Consider the following 23,568-nt stretch of genomic DNA (forward strand, 5'->3'; position numbering starts at 1 on the left):
TGTGGCCTGAGCCTGAAGCTCTGCTGTGACCTGGAGGGACTGTGACTCAAGAAAGTCCTCGAGTAATTATCTTCTTTGGTCCAAAAGGGCACATCATCAGCTTTGTGTTAACATATTTAAATTCAGATAGACTAAAATATATACAATCATTGTTGTCTAGTATGATGCTCTTTTCTTTCCCTTCTCTTGGCCCAAACAATAGACCACTTCCTCACTAGCCATATGTTAAACCCCTACCGTGAGCAAGGTCCTGCACCAGATGCCCAGAACACAAGTGAAGGGGCCCAGGCCCACAGCATGTAGTTTCACTAGTAGGTGGTGATATTTCAATGCAACAGAGCCCAATGCACATTGAAAATGCCCTATTTTTAAATTCAAAAGGACAATATAATAACATTCTGCAGGAATAGATTAAAAGGGCTTTTAAAGGAACCATGATCTACTCTGGTTAATTCAAAGCGAGATAAGCCTTAGAAATCAATATACCTTTATAAGCTCTCCCAACACAACAAAAATTGGATTTTTCTCCAACAAGCAATCAAGCAAGATGAACAACTTCCACAATTATCAACCACATGCAGAACGATTCTCTGCCACACATGAAGGGACAACACTCAACTAAAAAGAAACAGGACAGGGGCTTCCCTGGTGGCACAGTGGTTGAGAGTCCGCCTGCCGACGCAGGGGACACGGGTTCGTGCCCCGGTCCAGGAAGATCCCACATGCCGCGGAGCGGCTGGGCCCGTGAGCCATGGCCGCTGAGCCTGCGCGTCCAGAGCCTGTGCCCCGCAACGGGAGAGGCCACAACAGTGAGAGGCCCGCATACCGCAAAAAAAAAAAAACCAAAAAAAACCCCCCAAAAACCAAAACACATTATTTCTGGGTGTGTCTGTGAGGGTGCTTGCGGAGGAGATGACCATTGGAATCGGTGGCTCAGCAAAGCAGATCGCCCTCCCTAACGTGGGTGGGCATCATCCAATACTTTGAATAGGTTGCTGAAATTAATTTCTCTCCTGTTTAAGCCACTGTTATTTCTACTTTTCTGTTACATGCAGCTGAAACTAATCTTACGTGTTACAGGTCAAATATGAGCCGTTGAGTGGCAAAGCTGCTTGGGAAATTTCAACAGTATTTTATCTATTAGTATTATTTTTGGCTGTGCCTCGTGGCTTGCAGGATCTTAGTTCCCCAACCAGGGAATGAACCTGGGCCACAGCAATGAAAGCACCGAGTACTAACCACTGGACTGCCAGGGAACGCCCAGCATTTTATCTATTATTAATAATGAAGCTTCCCACAATCTGACGTGCTAAATGCACCATGGACTTTGAGGACCCTGACAACCGTTCTCCTGCATGTGTATTCCTCCACCTTACCTGCTGTTATGGGATTCTGCCACGTCCATGTGTTAGACATGGGACACATGGCATGTCACCATGGGATGCCATATTTATTTGGTTTGCACTGCCTAACATGAGGCAGACATCACTTCCATCACTTCCATAATCTGGGTAAGGGAAGGCCCTATGACCCCTGCATTAACTCCTAAGCTACGTGAAAAATCACTTGTGAAACAAGAGAGTCTCAAAAAAAGAACAGCACTGATGTGCCCAGTGAAGCATGGCATGCTTGTAGGTCGAGAACACAGGTGGCAGTGACCTTTTCCTTCATATTAACATTGGACCTAAAATTCTTTTATTTGGGTTGAAATTTGTCCTAATCTACTTCTGGACAGAACAGAAGGACACGCTAAAATCTGTATTAGGGAGGCTTGTGATTAGTTAGACTATATCAAAAAATGCTGTTTTCCCAGTATAACTTAATGTTTTTATGATTTCAATAGTTCCAAAAGAAATATTCAAAGAAGATGCACGGCAGCTGCCTGAGAAACACAAATCTTGTGTTTTAAGGCTGCATTACAGTTATGACGTCATCCATCACTCTGTGGAACTCACCTGAACTCTGGTGGATACTGTTTTATGAGCCAGTCCACATCAAAGCAGTAGTTAAACTGGATGGGGGGAAGAAAAGAAGTCACGGGCAATTCAGAAAAGCAGTCTATAAGGAGAAGTGTTTGGTTATTGAATTCAAAGAAACTCTAATGGTGAACTACATATATTATGTATAAACATGGACAATTTGCTACAATACTCATAAACAAAGCTAAAATACATCTTGAAGGGAATACACCATTCAAAGGTTCTGAATTAGTGCGGGAGCACCTGAGAAAACAGAAAATTACCTCTGCATGCTTTGGCAGCATTTGTATTTGTAAACTGAGTCTTTTTACAATATTTCTAAGAGTCCTCTGATTAATGGGGCTTATAAATTTATCCCTTTTCCCCTAGATGACTATAAAAAGCACTTTTGGAAAAGAACATTTCCTTTTAGCCTAACTTATGAGCTAGCTTTGTAAACAGGCATCTGCGACTGGACATTCACTAGGCTTATGACAATTACATCTTGATTACAGGTTCTGGACTAGACTTACCCACGGGGGTCCTCCCCAGGCCTGGGTAATCCCTGGACCTCCTCCTGGACATACTGACTCAATCTAGCCAGGAGAACACACACAAATTCACCCCACGTTCCATCTGGAGACCAGGATTCCCATCGCCAAGCAGAACATGGAGCACACAGAAAGCTTTGCCTTCTTTAGGCACAAGACCTTGTTCTATTTGCTGGAGAGCCTGGCATGTGAAGGTGATTTATCAACACAAAGGGACCAGCTCTGTCAGGCAGGAGAGCTGCCAATCAAACACGTCAATCAAACATGCAGACGTACCCACATCCATAACTTCTGCTCACTTCTCTTTGGAGGGTGTAGGAAATTTCTCATTTACTTCTCTAAATCAAATCAAACTTGACATGGCCTTCACCTCTCTACCCACACTCCCAGGGAGTTGCACCAGAGTCCTGTGAGATTATTAGTGTCCCAGAGAGAAGTCCCTCAGGTTGGAATTTCCAGAGTGACTTCCTGGCCAGTCCTTAGGGCCCAATTGAGAGTCAGAAGCCCCAGTGATCGTGCATCCACGTTCCAGGCTGATGGATCCCACAACCGCGGCGTCTGGCGCCAGCCTCCAGGTAAGTGCGATCTCAGGGACCCTGCACAGGACCGGCCCACAGGTCCCGCCGCTCACTTTCTTACAGAGTTATTTGCCCCTTCCGTCCAAAGAAACAACTGTAAACTCACCTGAGCTGAAGAAACAAGTGTCCCAAATAGAGGAGATAAAATATCTGGGGAGACAAAACATTTATATCTAATTTCATATTTTTGATAAAGACTACCTAGTAATAATAATCACAACTGACTTATTAAATAGTCACCGACGAGAATTTGGCTTAGAAAATGATGCGCTGAAAAGGTACTACAAGACTAGACTTTAATGTTCCATAAAATTCAAGAGAAAATTTCCCTGGGCTATTTAATAATATTTATTATGTATCAGTATTATTTAACCACACATAATGGAAAATCAAGATCTACAACTTTAGTACTGGATGACTGGGCAATTTTACAAACTGCCAATAAGGACAATAACGATGAGTGTCCTTCCTCTTTCCAGATCTCTTAATTTTTTACCTCCTTCGAGTACTCACTGAAGTCTCTTGCCAGGAAATCTCCCCAGTCTGGGACTCGCAAGACAGCTCTCTGGAGCCTGAGGGCTCTTGCTTCCCGTGGAGGGAGGACAGAGGCCCCCGCAGCTCCAAGCTCGTATTTCTAGCACCCAGGTCATCTCTAAGGAGGGCCCACCTTGCACCCACTCAGGCTTTACTTCAGAGAAAACAGAAAGCCATGTCTACACCCTGAGAGGAAGCACACAACCCTCATCGCCACCACCGATTATAACAGCCTCACTTGGACAGGACCCATCGGGTGCCAGGTCCTGTTCCTGGTACTTTCCACGTGTTAACTCTCACTCCTCGCAGCCATTTTCTGTCCGTGGGGGTCTGTCGTTCCCATGTTGTAGATAGAGAGTCTCTCCTTAGGGGGCCGCCCGTGGCCACACAGCTGGGGTCAGGCAGGGTCGGGACTTGAACACAGATAGTCTGGCTCCAGCACTTCCGCTCTAACCACCAAGCCAACACTGAGGGTTCAGACTGGGCTCGTTCACTTATTTGATCCATATTTATTGAGTGCCTCCTGTCTTCCAGACATGGAGATAAATGCCAGGGCACAAAGATTTTAAAAGAACGAAAAAGTCCTCTAAGGAAGCTCCTACCTTAAAGGGAGAGTTGCACAATCAAGAGAGAAACTGCAACGTGGGGCCCCATTTTGCCCCCACTGCCACTCCTCTTTCTACCTTTCTAAATTTTACCCATTTTTCAAGGCCCATCTGAGGTCCCTCTTCCTCCATGAGATCTTCTAAACAACCTACAATTATGGCCTTTGCTGGAGTGGTACACCAAACGCTTAAGAGCACGCACTGTGATGCTGGAATGCCTGGATTCAAATCCCAGTTCTGCCATCTGCCAGCTCTATGACCTTGGGCAGGTTGTTTAACTTCTCTGCAGATCGGTCACCTATCCGAGGAGGACAACTGTAACGTCTACTCATAAGGCTGTTTCGAGGATTAAAGGAGATAATCTGTATAAAAGCTCCTATCATGTTACCTCTCCTTCTTCCGTATCTTGGTGCTAATAGCCAGTCTTTATCACTTTATTATATACAGCAAAACCTTGCATAGTTCTCTATTTCCTGTTTCAATCTCTCTCAAATAAAATGAAACACTGAGATCTATCTTATATATTTCTGCAAAGCACCTAGACATTTGCAAAAAGGAAAAATAAACACCTTGTAGAACCAAACTCTTTATAGTATGGAATTAAATATACCAACATTTATACATCACATAAGATGTAATTATACATTGGGTATATAATTAAAACACTATTAATAGTGAACACAATCTATTCTTGAATGTGGGCAAGAAAGGCAATGTGAAATACGGGTGACAACGTTTATTTTGTGTATCTGCCACGTGAATATACTGTGCCGGGCACTTCACGTGTTATCTCCCTTTTTTCTGAATCCCCAGTTTAAAGGTGAGTGAACTGAAATTGTGAAGAATGTTAGGTCCTTTGTTAATTACCAACACAGCAAGCAGGTGGTGAGGCCCTGTGTCTGGGATTCTAGGGGCCCTGCCGTTCTCTCAAAGGAAACCCTTGTTTCCTCTCTGCATGCAAAGCTTTTGACACCAAGTGTAGCAGGAGGGAGGGGGGGTTCCCACACAGACCAATCCTCCACGGACACCAGCTGCGCATCCTACAACTGAATTCAATTCTGACACCATCCACCCGGAGGTGGCATCAGACCCCACAGGACTGCCCCCACCTCAGATGCCAGTCACAAGCCCGGACACGCTGTGCTTCTGACCGACAGGCTATAAATTGGGGGTTGCCACCATCCCCCCCGCGGGCTCAACAATTTGCTGCAAGGCCTCACAGAACTCAGAAAAGCACTTTCCTCGCTAGATTACCAGCTTATTATAAAAGGACACAACTCAGGAACAGCCAGATGAAGAGATGCACAGGGCGAGGTATGGGGGACGGGGCGCGGCCATGCCCTCTGCAGGTGCGCCACGGCCCAGCACCTCCTCGTCGGCACCAACCTGGAGGCTCTGTGAACCCTTCCAGTGAGGGGTCTTTTACAGAGGCTTCATTACACAGGCAAGACTGACTAAATCAGTGGCCCTTAGCGGTGAACTCGATCTCCAGCCCCTCTGCCCTCCCCGGAGGTGGAGGTTAGGGCTGAAAGTTCCAGCTTTAATCACCAGGCTGGTTCCCCAGGCAACCAGCACCCCCCTTCCTAGGGGCTTTCCGAAAGTCATCGCATTAACATACACTCCACTCCGGTGTGGCTGAAAGGGGCTTGTTAGGAATAACAAAAGATGCTCCTTTCACCCTTCATCACCTTGGAGCTATTTCTGGAACCTGGGACAAAAACCAAAACCAAACCCCAACTATAACTTGGGTGAAGACCAAATATCTGTATACATCACAATATCACACAGATACTCCCTGGGGACTAACCACAGCAACCAAAAATCAGGGCACTTCTTGTTTTGCTTCTGCGCCAGGAACCAAAACCAGGCTTTCTAAGCAATGGTTCTCAAACTTGATTGGGCTTGTTAAAGGAGATTGCAGGGCCAGGCTCCCAGAGTCTGGTGCTGGGAATCTGAAGAGGAGGCCGAGAATTTGCATGTTCAACAAGCTCCGGGTGGTGCTGACACTGCTGGTCCAGGGACCAGAGAGAACTATTGCTGTCAAGGGCTGGCTACTTGGTTAATAAAGTGTCAGCGACCGAGTTTAACCTTTAAATTACAAGTTAAGTAATTATAAGCACTGTGCAAGGGGTGCCAGCAGGGTGGCCTGCAGGGCTTTGGGAGACACCCGCTGGCTTCCCAAGCTAAGCAGTTTGCTGTCAGACGAATGCATCTGCTTGTCAAAATGGGTTCTTTTCCCCCTGAGAGAAGTTCAGAGGGTTCTTAAGAGATCCCTTCTAGGCTTCCCTCCTGTTTTTCGAGGGGAAGCCCCACACGTGCAGCTCCCAGACCCCCGGCTTCACTCACCCCTGATGTGGAGGGCTCCCGAGTTATACTTTGGCTTAATTCCGGAGACTCTAGTGAGGTAAAATTGGAAGGGGTTCCCTTTACCCAGCATGTCCCAGATGTCCTGGCCTTCCCCTGACGTTTCAAGCCCGTGGCCGGCTGAGGGGCTGTGATGCTCAGCTCCCGGGACAGCACCATCTCTGGGAGAAGGGAGGCCTTTCTCCTCTTTGACCCCCGTGTCCTTAGCCTGCTTCTGCTGCGTCTCTGGCGGCAGCTCATCCTCACTGCTGGAGAGACACCAGCCCAGGTCTTCCTGGGAACCGCCCTTCTGCCTTTTGGGAGGTGAAGCTTCTGAAACGGAATCTGTGCTGCTGAACTTCACGGGTGCGACCTTCCTCCTGTGGGCAGCTTTCCGAGCCTCGGAACAGGTGTACTTCGGCTCACTGGCTGCTCCCTGCTCAGCGTGCGGGAGAAAGGAGGTAGATGGCTCGTCCGGTCTTGGCTCTTCCTCCTCACTTTCATCGCTACTGGATATCGTCCACCTCCCATAACTGCCTTCCTGAGACATTACACTTCCTCTGGAAATGAAAGGTGGAAATTTCGTTATTTCCCATCCATCAGGCCACCGGCACACTCATGCTCTTGCTCTCAAATTCCGTGTCCTGAGCTTCTAGGACACATACAGCACACCTGACACTTACCAGATGCCAAGACGTGTCACTAACATCAGCGGCTCTGTAGGTGTTCACGGCACATCACCACAATCTGCCGTGAGAACTTGGCAAATAAAGTGATGGCGAAAATCCTGCTCACCTTCTGCTTCTCTCCCTTTGTCTTTCCACCTAGACCTTGTTCTTAAATGCCTGAGGAAATGGAGTTGAGCCAAAGTCCAAAACAAAAATGTCCACTCTTAGCCCTGAAGCTTCCAACAGGTGTTTGGGGTTAAGGTCAGTTTAAGGAATTTCAGGAGTAATTCTATGCTCATATTTTTAAGGTCAAATTGGAATTTATTTGACCTTAAACCTTGACCATATTTTTAAGGTCAAATTGGAATTTATCACCTATTCCTCACCCAGGTATGGGAGCCCAAAGGACTTCAGGGACTACTTCTTACTCCCCCAAGATAAGCTACCTACCATAGAGCTTAACGAAATCCTCCAGACAGTATCAAATGATCAATTCTATATATACATTATCTAGGGATGCTTCCATGAGGACCCAACTGACTCAATGATTATCTAATCCCAAATCAAACCATGAAAACCTGCAGAGAAAGAACTTGTACTAAAGCAAAACGTTACTTGTTTTCTAAACCACACAGTTTAACTTCTACTTTCTTGCTCTCAAAAGAGGAAAACACATGAAACTTTTGCTTTTCTTACCTACAAAATGTCACCAATTCAAGGGTAAAGGGCTATCTAAGTAGATTTCCCAAATAACTAAAGAAGAGCTCCTTAGTGTGATTTAAAAAAAAAAAAAATACACTTTAGTACAAGACCCAGAGGAAAATTACACAACTCAAGAGTCTGTGCTCAGATCGTGGACAGAGTGTCTACATTTTTGCTCTACAGCGTAAGCAGGACCTGCTATGAGTGCAGATATAGGACAGACTGCAGCATAACCCCCACTCCTTAAAAAAGGCTAAATTCTGCACTGAAAGACTTGCTAATGAATATACTTTCATGTTGCAATCTAAAAAGTATATATTTTTTAAGGTATCTATCACTTTGCACAACTTCTCACCTTTCTCAATTTATGACCAAGTCAGATAAGGTTTCTCCTGTAAATTATACATTTCAAGGAGCTTTTAAGCAGAGTGCATCTAGACAATAATTTGACTCGTTCTTCATGGCCCAGGGTCACTATTAAGCCCACCTGGCATGGACAGTGTTTTGCAGCCACAACTGTAGGGACCACAGATGGATGCAGACACTTGCTCCTGTAATAGGGGCCCTAGACTCTGTCTAGGTCTTCTTTTCTAAAAGTTCTCTGTCCTTTCCCCCTGTGTTCAGTCCACTTCTAGGGGCTGTTTGAACTCTGAGTAGGTTTTTCCCCCTAAATTGTTTCTAATCTGATAAGGGTTAAGACACCAGATAATCAAGCTTGTTGGAACTGTATTGTTACAGTTAACAGGATCTGAGAACCAGGTTTTCCCACGAAAGGGGTTAAGACAGACTTACTACTTAACACCTACTTAAACACTCAGTTTTTTGTTTGACTGTTTTTTTAAAACTTAAGTTCCCTTAGTGTTCTAGACTCTGGAGACTGCTATCACAATTCACTTTGAAGGAGCCATTTTGTCAGTTAGTTTGTAATTGAAAAATGATTTAAGAACAAAAGAACCATCTCTGGAAAAACTACTGTGCTGTAAGCTCTAGCTTCCATTGAATTCTAAACCAGCTCTAAAGCTAGGCAATGAGTAATAGAATCTTCAACTGAGATTCCTCAGCCTGTTCTCCCTAGATTCCTGCCCCATCCTAAAGCAAAGAGAGGGTCTCAGAGTTTTTAGGTGAAAAAAGGGTTCAGCTCCCAGCCTGAGAAAAGGAGCTGTATGCAGACCTTAGAGATCACCACCACCCCTCTTCCCAGATCAATTACGTATAAATAAAATGGAATTCAAAAATCCTGAGAACTCTAAAAGGAAAATATTTATTTGTCTTTAGTGACTGTGTGAGCTATTTAGGAGATTTCTAAATTTTTCAGTTTTATCATTATCTACACTTTCTAGAACCACATGCGGGGTGGGGGAGGGGAGGAGGACAGAGAATTCCTTCCAAAAAAGGACAAATGGGTAAAAAATAAAGCTTTGAAAAAGACATTTCCTAGAGAAAAAAAAAAGGTTTTTGTCTGCTCTATACATGGTTTAAATTTTGGATCTACTCACAATCCAAAATGTGCCTGAGATTATTTACCAATTAAAGGCAAAAAAACCTTTGCAATATGCTAATAAAACTGTAACAAATCATTAAGCCTAGCAGGTTACCAGCCTCTCTATGCAGTCAAGGCGCTTAGCCTGTTGAAGAGGAGCTGTTGGTAAACACCAAGATTAACCAGCAACTGATTCTACTTTGCAGGACTGGATCTGGTCTCAGGATCAGAATTTCATTTCTCTCTCACACAGGCCCAGATTCTCTGCATTCTCAGACAGCTTTCATACTCAAGTCATAGAGCTTTACAAGGATAGAACCTAAGTGTTTTCCTTCAATTGTTTGTTCACGGTTTGTCTTCCCTGGGCAGTGTCTCGCACAGCACAGGTCTAACACCACACTCTGGGTAAGTGGTGACACCAGGATCAGAATTACCACACAGGTGGGCTGACTGAGAGCTGACATTCAGTGGGTCAGCAAAGTGCAGTATTTCCCAAAGCAGAGGTGACTGGGACCTGACATTAACTAACATTACGTTATGAAAGTACCTCCCTTTCCCATTCCAATCCAGTGTCTCAGTTTAATCAAGGAGAAAGCTGTTTGTAGAAATGTCTCTATTCCTGCTTTTGAACAAATAACGGATTTTGGGCTCTTCCGCAGGCAGTAACACTTTGGTTTAACATCAACAGAAGGTATCTTATGGCTCCATTACATTTACAATAACTGAAGTCTACTTCTAAAAGATAGTGTTTATGTAAAAGTGGGTTCAAATGAAAATATTACACAAATAGTAGTACAGATGTTGAGAGTGAGACAAAACTGGGGAGGAAGCAACCGACCACATTACTGAAATTTGGCAAACACTGCATTAAGCTACAATGCCAAGGAGGGCAAAAATCTAAAGAAATTCTACCACCAGATGCCAACTCATAACATTAGAGTGTCTATTAGATACTAAAAAAAAATGTGTGGATGCAAATGGCTACTCCTCTTAAAGCTGCTGGCTCCTCCTCTCCCCCTACCATCCCAGACCCAGCTGGGCTATTTCTTTTACACTTCCAGCTGACCCTTCTTATAGAGCTTGCAGACCATCAGGAGGGCATGGGAGTCAATCTCAACTGAGGCCAGGTGTGGCCAGTAGTTGGCAAATATGACTCCAATTTCAAATCCAGTCATTACTAGGTGGTAAATGTGCACTTAGGCAAGTTACTTAACTGCTGAGCCTCAACTTCCTCCTCTGTAAAATGGGTGTCATACCTACCTCCCAGAGTATGTTCAGTCGAAAAATATTTATTGAGCAGCTACTATATGCCAAGCCCTGGGAATAAGAAATGAACAACACAGAAACAATTTGTCCTAGAAAAGCTTCTATTTCAAGGAGAAAGGAACAGACTGACACAAACAAAAATAACCAAAAAAGCCAAGATATCTTTACAGATATTCATTATATTTTACAGGTATGAGAGAGTAACAGGGATGCCCTTACCTTCGACTATCCTGAATTTAACATCTAAGTGAGCTCTGAAGGGTGAAAAGGAATCAGCCAAATAAAAGTGTGGGAGGGAAAGAAGAGTATTCCAAGTGAGGGAACCCAACCTGCAACGACCAGAACAAGGGTGTAGTAACTCCAAAAACACACAGAAAGACTTGGGTAAGGAAGACAGGTAGGTGGTCCAGGATGAAGGGGGTGGGCAGGAGTAAGTTAAAGATCCTGGATTTTATTCTAAGAACCGTAGGCCCCACTGAAGGGGAGTACCTTGGTCCGATCTACTTTTTTAAAATATTACGTTCCCTGCAACTCTGTATGGAGAATGGTTTGGAGGGAGACAAAAGTCGAAGTGAGGCGGCTCCTGCAGGGACTCTGGTAGCTCATGAAGGCAGTCGGGATGGAGTGAAGTGGGCTGATTCCGGGGTACACTGTTTTCTGTGCGCTCACCTTTACTGGGCATACGCTCATTTCACGCTCACAACTGTTTCCATTTATGGGGAGACTAAACACAGAGGTTAAGTGCCTGGCACAGAGTAAGCGCCCAACATGCTAGCTATCACTAACTCTCCAGACCATCTGCCTACTACGTGGAGGAGCCAGAATAAGAATCTGCGGAGGGGGACCCCTCCAGCAGGACTCTGGTCTCCTCAAGCAGCAGCTGCTCGCGCCAAAGAGGTACTATTACCGGAGGAAGCCGAGGCCCAGAAGGGGACCCCACCTAGTGTCTTTACAAGATGCTCCGCTTCCCTCCGGATCCACCTCCAGCCCCGCGGGACACTCAAGAATTCGCCGGACGCCGGCTGCCCGCGCTCCAGGCCGGGAGGAGCAAAAGCGCGGGCAGCTGCCGAACGCGTACCGGAGGCCCCGGAACCCGCGGCCTCCACTCACCTGAAGCCCCCAGAACGCGCAGCCACCTAGGATCCCGCCGCTCCGCCGCCACTCGCGCCTGCGCGCGCTTCAAACCCTCCAGCCGGCAGCGCGCGCAGAGTGACCCTGCCCCTTCCCCTTCCGGGACGCCCGCAGCTGGGTCCTAAAGCCCTCCGGGTCATGAGGGGCTGAGGGGTCGCTCCCGCAGGAAGGGGCGGAGAGAAGACCTGGCCGCCTCCAGCTCCCCTCTCACCTCCTGGGCGCGTCTCCTAAAAGGGGGAGAGAGGAAAAGAAATTTCCCTCACTTCTCCCGTAGTTAATTAGCAAAACTCATCCGCTTTGCAGAGGTTCTCATAGCTTCAGACTCCCGGAGCTCGAGGTGTGTGTGTGGCGGGGGTGGGGGGGGTGGGAGGGGGTGGGTATTTTAAAGGCAGAGACAGGATCACCTGAGAGGTTCGAGGAAGCTGAGGGCTGAGACCGGTGTCCCAGGAGGAGTGGGTTCTCCTGGGGGAGCGGACTGTAAAACCTGCTGTAAAATAAAAGGTTAAACGAGCTCCCTTAGACTCAACCTCGAATGCCCGTTTCTTCGTTGAAACAGGCGCGTGTGCCTGTGTGTGTGTGTGTGTGTGTTGCCTTTTTAATCTTACTGATTTGTCAGAAGAGAGAGGTCTGAGATAAACTACTTTGCAAAGCGGAACCCTCGCCATATTTCTTGCCTTTAATAAGGATGTTTGCTGTGGAATTTGGGTTCAGTGCTGTTGATATTATTCTCAGAGTTTCCTTCACACCAGGCACCTCTCCTAGAGGACTGAATGAAATAACTTGGGGTAAACGTCCTAAGGGCTCACTTGGTTCATTTATTGAAAGTCTGTTTTGTGCCAGGTACCGTGCTCAGTGCTAGGCTTATAGGGAGGACGGAACAGACACAGTAGCTACCCTGGAGGGCTCGATTCCAATGACTTGCTGATCTGCACGGGAGCCCCGGTCTTGTTTTGATTGGTTCCTTTTATGCATTGTTCACACTCTTTTTGTGTCTCCTATAATGTTTAGCATAGTGCCATTGATCAAAATTATCAAAAGTAATTTACTACAAGGTGTGGGGGCAGAAAATGAGAAGAATCATGCAGGACACGTTGAAACAGCACCTGGATGTGCGGGATCCACAGCCGCGCGCCAGGAGTTAAAGGGGCGAGAGGGGCGGAGCCAAGGCTGGGGGCGGGCCTGGAAGCCCCTCCGCCATAGGCTGTTCCAAGGAAACGTTATTAAACAAAGTCTCTGGCCAATAGAGCTGCGGGGTCAACGCCAGTGGCTCACAGGCCGTCCAATGGGAGAAGACGTTGGAGGTACCCGGCCAAGTTCAGCTTCCCGAACTGCGGGGAGGTTGGCGGGCTGTCGCTGCAAGCCGGGAGTAGGCCGCAGAGGTCGCGAGTTCAGGCGTCCCGACTGCCGTGTGGCTGTCGCGATGTTTTTCTCCCAGGCCGGGGCCCGGCCGCGGACGTGGGAAGCCAGCCAGTCGGAACACAAGAAGTGGGTGGAAGTAAGTGCCCGGAGGGCTGTCTCGGACTTAAACTTGACCCGGGACTTTCACTTCCGTCACCCCGCCTGGCTCTCACTCAGCTTTGTTGCACAGATAGGGGCTGGACTGTCCTTCCGAAGTGTCATGGTTAATGACCGAGGCTAGGGCTGCAAGGCTTCTGGATCCCTGTCCAGGGTTCTACTTCCAACTCCTTCTTTTCTCCGCGACATAGTCTGTGTATAACAAGCTGTAATCTCCATCTCTCCTCCCGCCTTTCAAAGCCAGCCTTTTGCCTCACCTTCCCAATTCTAGGATTGAATTTTCGGTAGAACTTATTCGAATGGTTTAAAGGAATTAACCCAGCGATTAAGTCGTTTGCACTTTTGGGGGGAGTAAATTTTAGCACATTAAGATTTCTTTTTCTTTTTGGCCCTGGGGGCAGCATTCGGGATCTTAGTTCCCCGACCAGGGGTAGAACTCGTGCCCCCTGAAGTGGAAGCTAGGAGTCTTAACCACTGGTTCTCCAGGGAAGTCCCAGCAGATTAAGATTTCTTGAGGATTAAAATTAGGATAATGAAATTCCATTTCCCAGCCCTACTCTTGGCTAAGTTTTAGGTTTGGGAGGTCTAAACTTAATATAAGTTAGTAATAATAGAACAAACGGTTTCTGTCTTATTAACTAAAGATATTTGCTGTTCTTTAGGTATTTAAAGCATGCGATGAAGAAAACAAAGGCTATCTAAGCAGAGAGGACTTTAAAGTTGCTGTTGTAATGCTGTTTGGATACAAGCCCTCCAAGGTAGAACTTTCTTTTGTATTTGGGGACTGGGCTGACAATACAATAGTGGATGGATTCTAAATAAAGTGCAGAGGGCTAGCTTAGGATGTTTATGAAGCAAACCGCTGCCTTTTGAGCAATTTCAGAGATGTGTCCAGTGCTGAATTTTACTTTTGTCTTAAGAATCCATCTCAGGAATGAATTAGAATCCATCAAGACTAAGTCACCAGGCTGCTAATAATATTAAGTATGAGATGCTAGTGAGGTTCCAAGAGGGAAGCCTGGGAGTGGGATGTTGGTAACAGAAGGAATTCACAGAGGAAGTGACATGCAGGATTTTTTTTTCTTAAATTAAAAAAAAAATTTTGCTCCATTTAAATTATGAAAATAATGCATTTACATAGTCAAATAATTAAAATGGTCCAGAAAAGTATAAAGTTGGGTGTAAAATCCCCTCCCTCCCTACCAAAGGGTCCCACTCCTCAGGAGTTACCATTAGTAACAGTTTATTGTGTATCATCCCAAAATTTCCTATGTATTGACAAACACGCCTAGCATTGTATTGAAAAGTGGGTGCATAGTATGCCTATTTTATTTTAACTTGCTTTTTTCACTTCACAATAGAAGAACATAAAAGCACACATACCACATTAAAAAAATAGTTGCTTAGTATTCTCTTTAGCTAGTTTCCTTGTTTTGGTCATTTCAGTTGTTTCTATTATTTTTCATTCCTACAAATATTGCTGCCGTGAGCATTCTCTTATAACTATATATCTGCTTGTGGATATAACTCTGTGGAATAAATTCCTAGAGATACAAGTGCTAGGTACATTTGAAATTTTGTTGGGCATTGCTCTCCAGGAAAGGTTGCACTAATTAAGGAGAGTTGAGCTGAACTTCAGTGAATCTCCCATTTTAGTAGGACAGGTTTCCTATGCCTCCTGTCCTTGTGCTGCTCCTCTTGTCTGTTACATCCATTCTAGTGATGGATCCCTCTTGTTAAGCTGCTGAACTGGAATTAATCAGGGGCAAGATCTTGGCCAGGTTTAAGAAATTCAGTTGCAGGCATCAAACAGAGGGAGCGCTCAGGGCTCTGCCTGGAATGTCATCCCTCCTGCTGTTGTTAGACAAAGTGGCTGGGCAACTACTTTGGCCCAATTGTTCCCTATGAGTGGGCTTTACCTGTCTGTCAGATTGCGGGCCCTGTAAAGCCAGGGACCACGTGATGTCCCACTTCTCTGTTCTTCCTTATGCTTAAATGTATTACAACTTCACTGTTAATATGTTCTGTTGATATAAATATGTCCCATGAACCACCCAGGTACGTTCAACTGCTAGGGGTTGCTTAGTTACTGAGATGTTGATTATGGAGCTTCAGGGCTGGCTCCCAGAAATTGCAGCTCTCCTGTTAACCTGCAGTCATTTCAGCTGGAATTCCAGAGCAGGTCAGCTAAGTGGACTCAGCTTTTGAAGCATTGAATTTAACCCAGGTTCAGCTGGAAAGATATCTGGTCTCATTCTACCTTTATCACCTTTGGATCTACTTACTTGATTTTAATTTTAGAACATATAAGTGAGGAATTTAATGACAAGTACAGAGATATGGTAACATACATACATACACACCATCAAATTTAACAGATTTTTACTTTTGGTTGAGGTTTTGGATTTTATTTTTTAATCAAAGGAAATGGTTGTTTACTGCAGATCACTAAACAGTGAAATACTGATATAGCAAATCACCTATACACTTAACGATCATTGGTAACAATCATGAAGTTTTATTAAGTGACACTTAATGTATTCCCTCTGTGAAATTTAATAGATTTTTCCTCTTATAATAGGTTGAGGTTTGGGGGTTTTTTTGTTTTTTTTTTTTTTGGTGTACATTGAACATTTATTACAACGAATTGGTGATGTGATAAAATGTGCTCACGTGGCCTGAATATTGGTCACAATCACAACAAAGCTTAATCCAGCCCAGCAGATACAAATGAAAGTGTAAACTGTGAAGATATGTTTACATACATAGAAGTATGTATAAAAGTGACATTGAAACAACTGTATATCCTTAAAAAACGTAGAGCCCACTAGTGCCATTTTACCTCATTCAACTTGGGGTTTTATTTTTAAACATTGCTTTTCAGCAAACGAAATATTTACTGAATGCAGCTCATGAAGCAGTAAGGCACTAAAATAATAAATCACTTCTGCATTCATGAAAATGTTTACAGAATGAAATTTATTGTGTTCCCATTTAATAAAAGGAGCACTTGCTAGTTGCTAGAAATATAAAGGTGAATAAACATAGACCCTACTTTGAAATAGTTCACAGTTTAGTGTAGAGAGACTTATAAAACTCTGATAAATACTACGATAGAGAAGAGATTAAGAACAGAAAGGGAGGAGGGCAAGGAGAAGGGTCTAATTCTGTGGTAACTTTAATAGGAATCCGGGCATCATTTAGAGCAGCGGAGGTAGACTCTGATATGAAGTGTCTGGGAGCGCTTTGTGGTGGTGGGAGAAGTTATGCCTTGGTGATTCATGGTTACATGTGGTGGCCGTATCAGAGTGATGTGACAACAGGACTAAAGGGATAAGAAAATAAGAAAATTCAGAAGGAGTAGGTTTGGGGGAAAGGCAGTGAGTTCGGATTGGGGCATATTAAGTTCGAGGAGGCTAGAAGCACCCCAAGTGCATTCCTTTTTTAAGTGCTGTGCTGGGTGTTGAGGTGATGGTGGTAAAGATCTGCTCTCAGACTGTGCCACCTCCCTTAGAGGTAGGAATCTGAAGTTGGGTGGAGAGGTGAGGGCTGGAGATAGATTTAGGATTCCTCACAGGTGGTAGCTCAAAGCATGAGACTGGGTGGCACTGCCCAAGAGGAGTATGTGGAGTGTGAAGGGCAGTGTCCTGAGGGGAGAACATGGGGGGCGTACCCACATTTAAGGGTCGGTGGGGACTCCATGAAGAAGATGCACTGGGAACTGGTTGTCTGGGAGGGACAGGAGGAACCAGGGAAGTGCAGGGCATGGAATTGAAGGTGGAGAAGCTACATCAGATGTTGCCAAGGTTCTAATTCCATGATGTTTATAAAGCTCTCTTAACAATGTGGGAAAACACTTATGTTTTAATATTCAGTGAAGGCAGGTCCCCGAACGTAATATATAGTGTATTCTCAAATATGTTTAAAAATGCATGGAGGGGGAAAAAAAAAAGCTGTACTAGGCCTAAATGTTAACAATGGTTTTCACTGGATGGCTGGTTTTTTAGATGTTTTTCTTCATAATTAAAAAATATTTTTCATGTTTTCTACATCATGTTACTATTACAGTCAGGAAAAAAATTTTGAACCCATAGAGCCCATTGTAACAATTACTTGTATTTGTCTAAAACAGAAACGTTACCTTTTAGGTTATTCTGTATATGTGATAGTCAAGTTGATTTTATATGATAAACTGTTTTGGTCAATGCAGTAAAGTTTTGGGGGCCATCAGAGTTTGTAGTAGATCAGCATCTGGTATCTTATTAATAGAAGAGAAAAATGACTATTATAGCTGTCCTGTGATGTTACTTGTCTGCTGGATTCAACAAAGTTGGTTTCTCATAAAATACATTCCTTCCCCGCACCCCAGGAATTAAGAACTTGTACTGTGAAAACATTTGATGAAATTGTATATCCTATGCTTTTTTCTTTTCTAGATAGAAGCTGATTCTGTGATGTCCTCAGTAGATCCAAACACTTCCGGTAATGTGAAAGTTCATTTTTAGTACTCTTACTTAGACATTCATGAAACTACAACTAAGAACAAATATAGAGGCTATAAAGCATTATGTTTAAGCAAATCTTTGTTTTGTTTCTGATTACCCAAAAAGAACGAGGCTTGGTTCTTTTAATTTTAGTTAATTAATGTATTCACAAGTGTATGTTTATTGTAGGAAAATTTTAAACCACTGAAAAGCATAAAGAAAAAATGTTGCTGATAATTTCATCATCCCGCAGATGATCTAGGTTTTCTGACTTGAGCAGCTGAGTGAGTGGAAGTGGCACTTCCTGAAATGGGAAGACTGGGGGAGAAGATTTAGGGTTTGGGGAGTGCAAGAGTTCAGTTTTGAATATGTTGAGTTTGAGAGGTTTTGGTCGATGATGTCAAGGCAATTGAGCTGTATGAGTATGGAATTCAGAGGAAAGATCTGGGCCACAGAAATAAGTTTGAGAGTCATCAGCGTTTGGATGGTTTTGAAGCCATGGGAGTGGATGAGACCCCTTGAGGGAGAGTGTAGACTGAGACCTGTAGGAACTATAACCATTAAAAGTCAGGTAGGGGATGAAGAGATGGCAAAGGAGACTTAGGAGGAGCAGAGGGGCCAGAGGAAAATCAAGAGTATTTGATCAAAAGCCAAGAGGAGTGACTATTCCAGGGAAGAGGTATGGTCGACAGTGTCCAATGCTGTTGAAAGGTTAAGTAGCAAAAGAACTGAAGAGAATCCGTGGAGCTGCCAACCCAGGGGTGCCGGGTGATTTTAGGAAGAGCAGTGTCACCACGTCATGGGGGCAGAGGCCAGGCTGCAGTGGTTTGAAGATAAAGGGAAAGTGGCAAAGTGACAATGTGAGTAGATAAGTCTTTCAGTGGGTCCAGTAGCTGTGGATCAAGAGCTGTTTGCTTTGCTTTTGTTCGCCTTTTTTTGGAACATGAAGATGTTTCTAAGCTTAGCAGAATGATCTAGTGAGGAGGGGAAAGGCAAATGAGACAGAGAGATAACTACCTATTGTTGGAGGAGATAGGGTCCAGAGCATGCTGAATTGGCTTTTCAAAAATTCCTTTTTGGGGGGATGTAATTTGAGGCTTACGGAAAGTTGCAAGATAAAAGTAGTACAGAGAATAGCTGTATACCCTTTAGCCAGATTCACTTACTGTTCATATTTTACCCCATCTACCTTCTCTTCTGCACTTTCTGCCTCTTCTCCATCCTCTCGCTGAGCTGTCCATAACCACAGCACACCCATCATAAGTTTATATTAATACTTGTCTTTATCTGCTTTACCGTCTATATTGCAATGTTGTCACTTGATCTAATTATGTCCTTATTAGCATCTTTCCTCATTTAATACAGGAATTAGTCCTTGGTATCATGTCTCTTTAGCTCCTTTAATCTGGGATATTTCTAGAGACTTTTTTTTTTAAAAAAGATGTTGGGGGTAGGAGTTTATTTATTTATTTATTTTTGCTGTGTTGGGTCTTCATTTCTATGCGAGGGTTTTCTCTAGTTGTGGCAAGTGGGGGCCATTCTTCATCGCGGTGCGCGGGCCTCTCACTATCGCGGCCTCTCTTGTTGTGGAGCACAGGCTCCAGATGCGCAGGCTCAGTAGTTGTGGCTCACGGGCCTAGTTGCTCCGCGGCATGTGGGATCCTCCCAAACCAGGGCTCGAACTCGTGTCCCTTGCATTAGCAGGCAGATTCTCAACCACTGCGCCACCAGGGGAGCCCTTTTTTTTTTTTTTTGCCTTTTTACAACATAGATATTTTTGAGGAAATAGCCCACCCCCATGGTTTCCTTTTTTTAGGAACAGCCCTCATCTTGTGTTTGCATGACGTTTCTCTGTAAGTAGGTTGAGGTTAAGCACCCTCAGCCAGAATCCTATTCGGGTGATATGTCCCTCTCAGGGCGCCACATCTGGAGGCACACAATGTCTGTCTGTCTCCTGTAGATACTAATTTTATCACTGGTCATGACGTTGTCGGATTTCTGCATTGTATTATTTCTCTTTATATTTTCTTCCCTTGCAACTAATCAGCAGCCTGTGGAGAGACACGTTCGATGTTGCAAATATTCTGCTTCTCATCAAAATTTCCGCCTCGATTTGGTATCCATGTATGATTCTTGTCTGATCCAGTTTTTGCCATATGATTGCAAAGTAATCATTTTATAATCCCAGTGCTTCTTTCAGTTAGCCCTTGGCATTTTTACTGTAAGCAAGAGACTTCCCGTCTTCTTGATTGATCAATCTATTTCTCTTTTATCAGTATGGACTCATAAATTTGTATGTTTTTAATGATTTATAATTCATTACTTAATTATTTTAGTGCTCCACTTACCACAGATTTGGCCATTGAGTGCCTCCTTGAGCTGGCTCCTGTGTCCTTTAGACTGGCTTGACTTTTTTTTTTAAAAATCTTTTTATTTATAAATTTTGGATTTACAGAAGAGTTTACTAGATTATTTTTTGGATACAGGCTTGGTATCACATATTAAACATGACTTTTTGAACAATATTATTGCTAGGAGAAGTTGTTTTTGACATACTCCCTAACTTGATAGAATTTCCCCAGGCTTTAAATTTCATGTTAAAAATTTTCACGCTTTCAAAGTATTCAAATGTTGTTTCTTTGCTGTTCAGTTTAGGTTGTAACTTCTTGGTGAAGCCTTCCTTACATATTTTCTCTGGGTTTCTATGTGAATATTCCAGTCTATAAAGATTTCTGTCTTCTGGCAGAAGGATTTCCCGCATTTTTTGCATTGTTAGGGTTTCTCTCCTTTAGGAGTCCCCTGAGAGTCAGTGAGTGATTCTGTCTGGATGCATGTCTTACGCTGCTCTTGCTTATGTAGTGTTTCTACATAAATACGTGTAGTTTGCCAGAAGCACTCTCACATTCATTATTCCCGGAGATTTTCTCCCGTATGTGTGTTCTTTGGTTCTGAATTAGGGATTTGACTTCACACGGAAGGTTTTCTTGCCTTAATCAGTTCTTTGATGTACAGACAGGTGTTATTCTGGAAGAAAGTTTACCCGTGTTCTTTACAGGTGTAGTGAGTTCTCTGATATAAAGGTTGACTTCTGAAAAAACCTTCCACATTCAGTATCCTGAGTTTTCCCCCCATGTGTATGAGCTCACATTTAGTAAGATATGACTTACACACATGTGTTACATTCATATGGTTTCTCTATGGGTAATTTGATGTACATTGAAGGGTAAATTCTGGCAGAAGGTTTTCTTTCCCACCTTCATTACATTCTAAAGGTTCCTCTTGAGTGTGAGTGCTCTGATATAAAATGAGGACTGGTCTGTGGCAAAAGGATCTTCCAAGTATGCGGTTGTTAGTTTCCTCCCCTGCCTTTTCTTTTTTTCTGATGTTTGAGAGAGGATTGACTTGAGGCTGGAGATATTTTGTAAATTTCATGAACCTTTCCTCTCCTTCCTGAGTTCTCTAATGCTTGGATTTGGACTTCCTGCAGAAACAGTTCTCACATTTTTGCAGTCATGGAGCTTCCTTTTAATATTAGTTCTGATGTACATTAAAGCTTTAGGTTTTGAATGAGGTTCTCTACATTCCCTTCCTGTGGCCTATCCCACACCTGAGTTCTCTTATGTGTATAATGAAGACTGCCTTAGTATGGGACATTTTCTCAAATTCATAATAGTCTAAGGATTGCTTCAGAACTGGAGTTTTTGATGTTGAAAGTAGGCTTCCCTATGAGGGCTTTCCGACTTTGGTGATGTGCTCTGGGACCTGCTCCCATATCACATACCTTGCATTTAATATCAGGGATATTATAGGTACTCTCACATCCACTTCCCCATCAGATCATTAGGATGCTTCCTGTCACAGCATCTTTTCCTAATAATTAATTTTTAAGTATATTTCAAAAGGTTACAAAGTAAATTAGTCATCTGAGAAATTCAAGGGAAGATTGGGTTGGAGGAACGAGGTCAAAGTGTCGGTGCTTAGTACCTTACTCCAGAATTACTGTGGAAGGGGTTTCCTTAGTCTACAAGCTTCCAGGCTTTTCCCTTCCTCTTCTGGCCCTGATATCAACAGCAGATTAATTTTCTCAAAGCATCACTTTCTTCATGATTAAAGGAGTAGACTTAGCTTCAGTTCATGTCCCCTTGAAAGGGGAGACTCAAGACCACAGACATCCCAGGGAAAGAGTAAAATAGCCATCTTAGCAAGAAGTCACTGCTGAACTCTGAATGCTGCTAACATAAAATTTTTTCATTAGGACTATTAGTAGTGAACCAATTTCAGACCAGCTCCTTCTTTTCTCCCTTTCAGTGACATGAGTCACATTTACATGTTATTTTTCTTACAGGAAGAGAGTTTATACACAGATTATTTTACCAAATATATTATCGAAGAGAGTTTATACACAGATTATTCTACCAAGTATATTATCTCTCTCCTTAATGTTTTGATCTTGAAGAACTGAAAGGTTGGCCTTGGCTTTCTTGGAGCTATTAATTCAGGTAATCAACTTCCCAGAGTTCTTCTGAGTAGCTGTGACTTGGGAATTCTCCCACTAGGTGTAGCTCTTCTTACATCCAGACAAGGTTGTGCCATATCTCCAGCCTGCAACCCCAAAGGACCCTCCACACAGAGCCCATTTGCTGCCCAGCTTCCTGGGGGAAGGTCCAGACTCACATCCTGGATTGAGTCTGACTGGGCAGAGCCCTGACGATGCACACATTTCATACAGTACCTAAACCTGGATGCCCAGACCCTGCTTCCCAAGGTCTCTCTAAAAGGTGGGTCGTTTCTGTAGAGGTTCCTTGTGAAAATTAAAAAGAGTGAAAAGTTAAGACAAAGCCATTAGAAGAGTAGGATGTCTCAAGGGAAGTCACACTGGGAGAATTTGAGGGCAGCCAGAATGAGTAGCAAAAAGGTGTTAATGACATTTTTAATGCCTATAACTTAACAAGCACGTGAGTATCAGCAAAAACTGTTTAGGTACCAGGAACAAGGAATTATATTAATAGGGGGAAAAAAAATCAAGCCACTTGTTTAAGGAAGCAGCAGATCAGTGTTGGGATTGGTTCCAATACACACTATTGCTACCTAATTTTAGAGGGTTTTATTTCTGTTCTCTAAGGGTATAGAACATTTCATATCTCCTCTAACTATAGAAAATGAAAGAAGTTTGCAACTAGAAGAGCCTAGAAAACAGTCATATATTTCCTTTTTTAAAATGAGGAAACTGAGCTCCAGAGAGGAATAAAAAATCTTAATCCTGGCATTTGATGGTTCTTTGTTGGTTTATAAGATACTTTTACACATGTTACAGTATTTATTATTATTATAGATAATAATTATAGCTTTGATTCCTTGAGTGTTTACCATGTGCAGACTCTGTGATGAGTATTATGCATGGATTGTTAAATTTAATACAACTCTATGTTAGGATTATCCCATTTTATAAGTTAAAACAATCCTGAAGCTTAGAGAGGTTAAGTAATCTGTGCAGGGTGGCAGACCACAGTAGTGTAATCTCCAAGCTTACCCTCTCAACCATTTGATAAACCCTTCCCTTGAGGTTAATAGTGTCATGGATCATATTGATGGAGCTGAGGCCAGTCTTAATTGTCCTGGGAACTTAATGAATGAATGAGTCGAAATCAGGAGTGGGTCAGTACACAAAACACAAATCACAAGGTTCTGTGCAGCCGCTAGAGGCTGATGTCAAATTTGGTTCCGAGCTACTGAGTGTCCAGATCAAACAGGGA

The 23,568-nt window shown here is 43.6% G+C and overlaps 2 protein-coding genes across 4 annotated transcripts in view; one reads left to right on the forward strand and one right to left on the reverse strand.

The window, feature by feature from the left end:
- Positions 1-7,119, reverse strand: part of TDP1 (tyrosyl-DNA phosphodiesterase 1) — a gene marked incomplete at its 5' end in the record, with an annotated part of 69,133 nt that extends 62,014 nt beyond the window's left edge. For both annotated transcript variants that reach the window (XM_082841963.1, XM_082841962.1), the window contains 3 exons: positions 1,956-2,011; positions 3,194-3,237; positions 6,573-7,119. In XM_082841963.1, coding sequence (XP_082698089.1) covers positions 1,956-2,011; positions 3,194-3,237; positions 6,573-7,119 — 647 coding nt within the window. The remainder of the gene's footprint in view (positions 1-1,955; positions 2,012-3,193; positions 3,238-6,572) is intronic.
- A 6,056-nt stretch (positions 7,120-13,175) lies between these two features.
- Positions 13,176-23,568, forward strand: part of EFCAB11 (EF-hand calcium binding domain 11) — a gene marked incomplete at its 3' end in the record, with an annotated part of 152,056 nt that continues 141,663 nt past the window's right edge. For both annotated transcript variants that reach the window (XM_082844410.1, XM_082844411.1), the window contains exons 1-3: positions 13,176-13,311; positions 13,994-14,089; positions 17,768-17,813. In XM_082844410.1, the coding sequence (XP_082700536.1) occupies positions 13,237-13,311; positions 13,994-14,089; positions 17,768-17,813 (217 nt within the window). In that variant the 5' untranslated portion in view covers positions 13,176-13,236. The remainder of the gene's footprint in view (positions 13,312-13,993; positions 14,090-17,767; positions 17,814-23,568) is intronic.

Source organism: Leucopleurus acutus (assembly GCF_964270905.1).
Source record: "Leucopleurus acutus genome assembly, chromosome: 1".
NCBI lineage: Eukaryota > Metazoa > Chordata > Mammalia > Artiodactyla > Delphinidae > Leucopleurus > Leucopleurus acutus.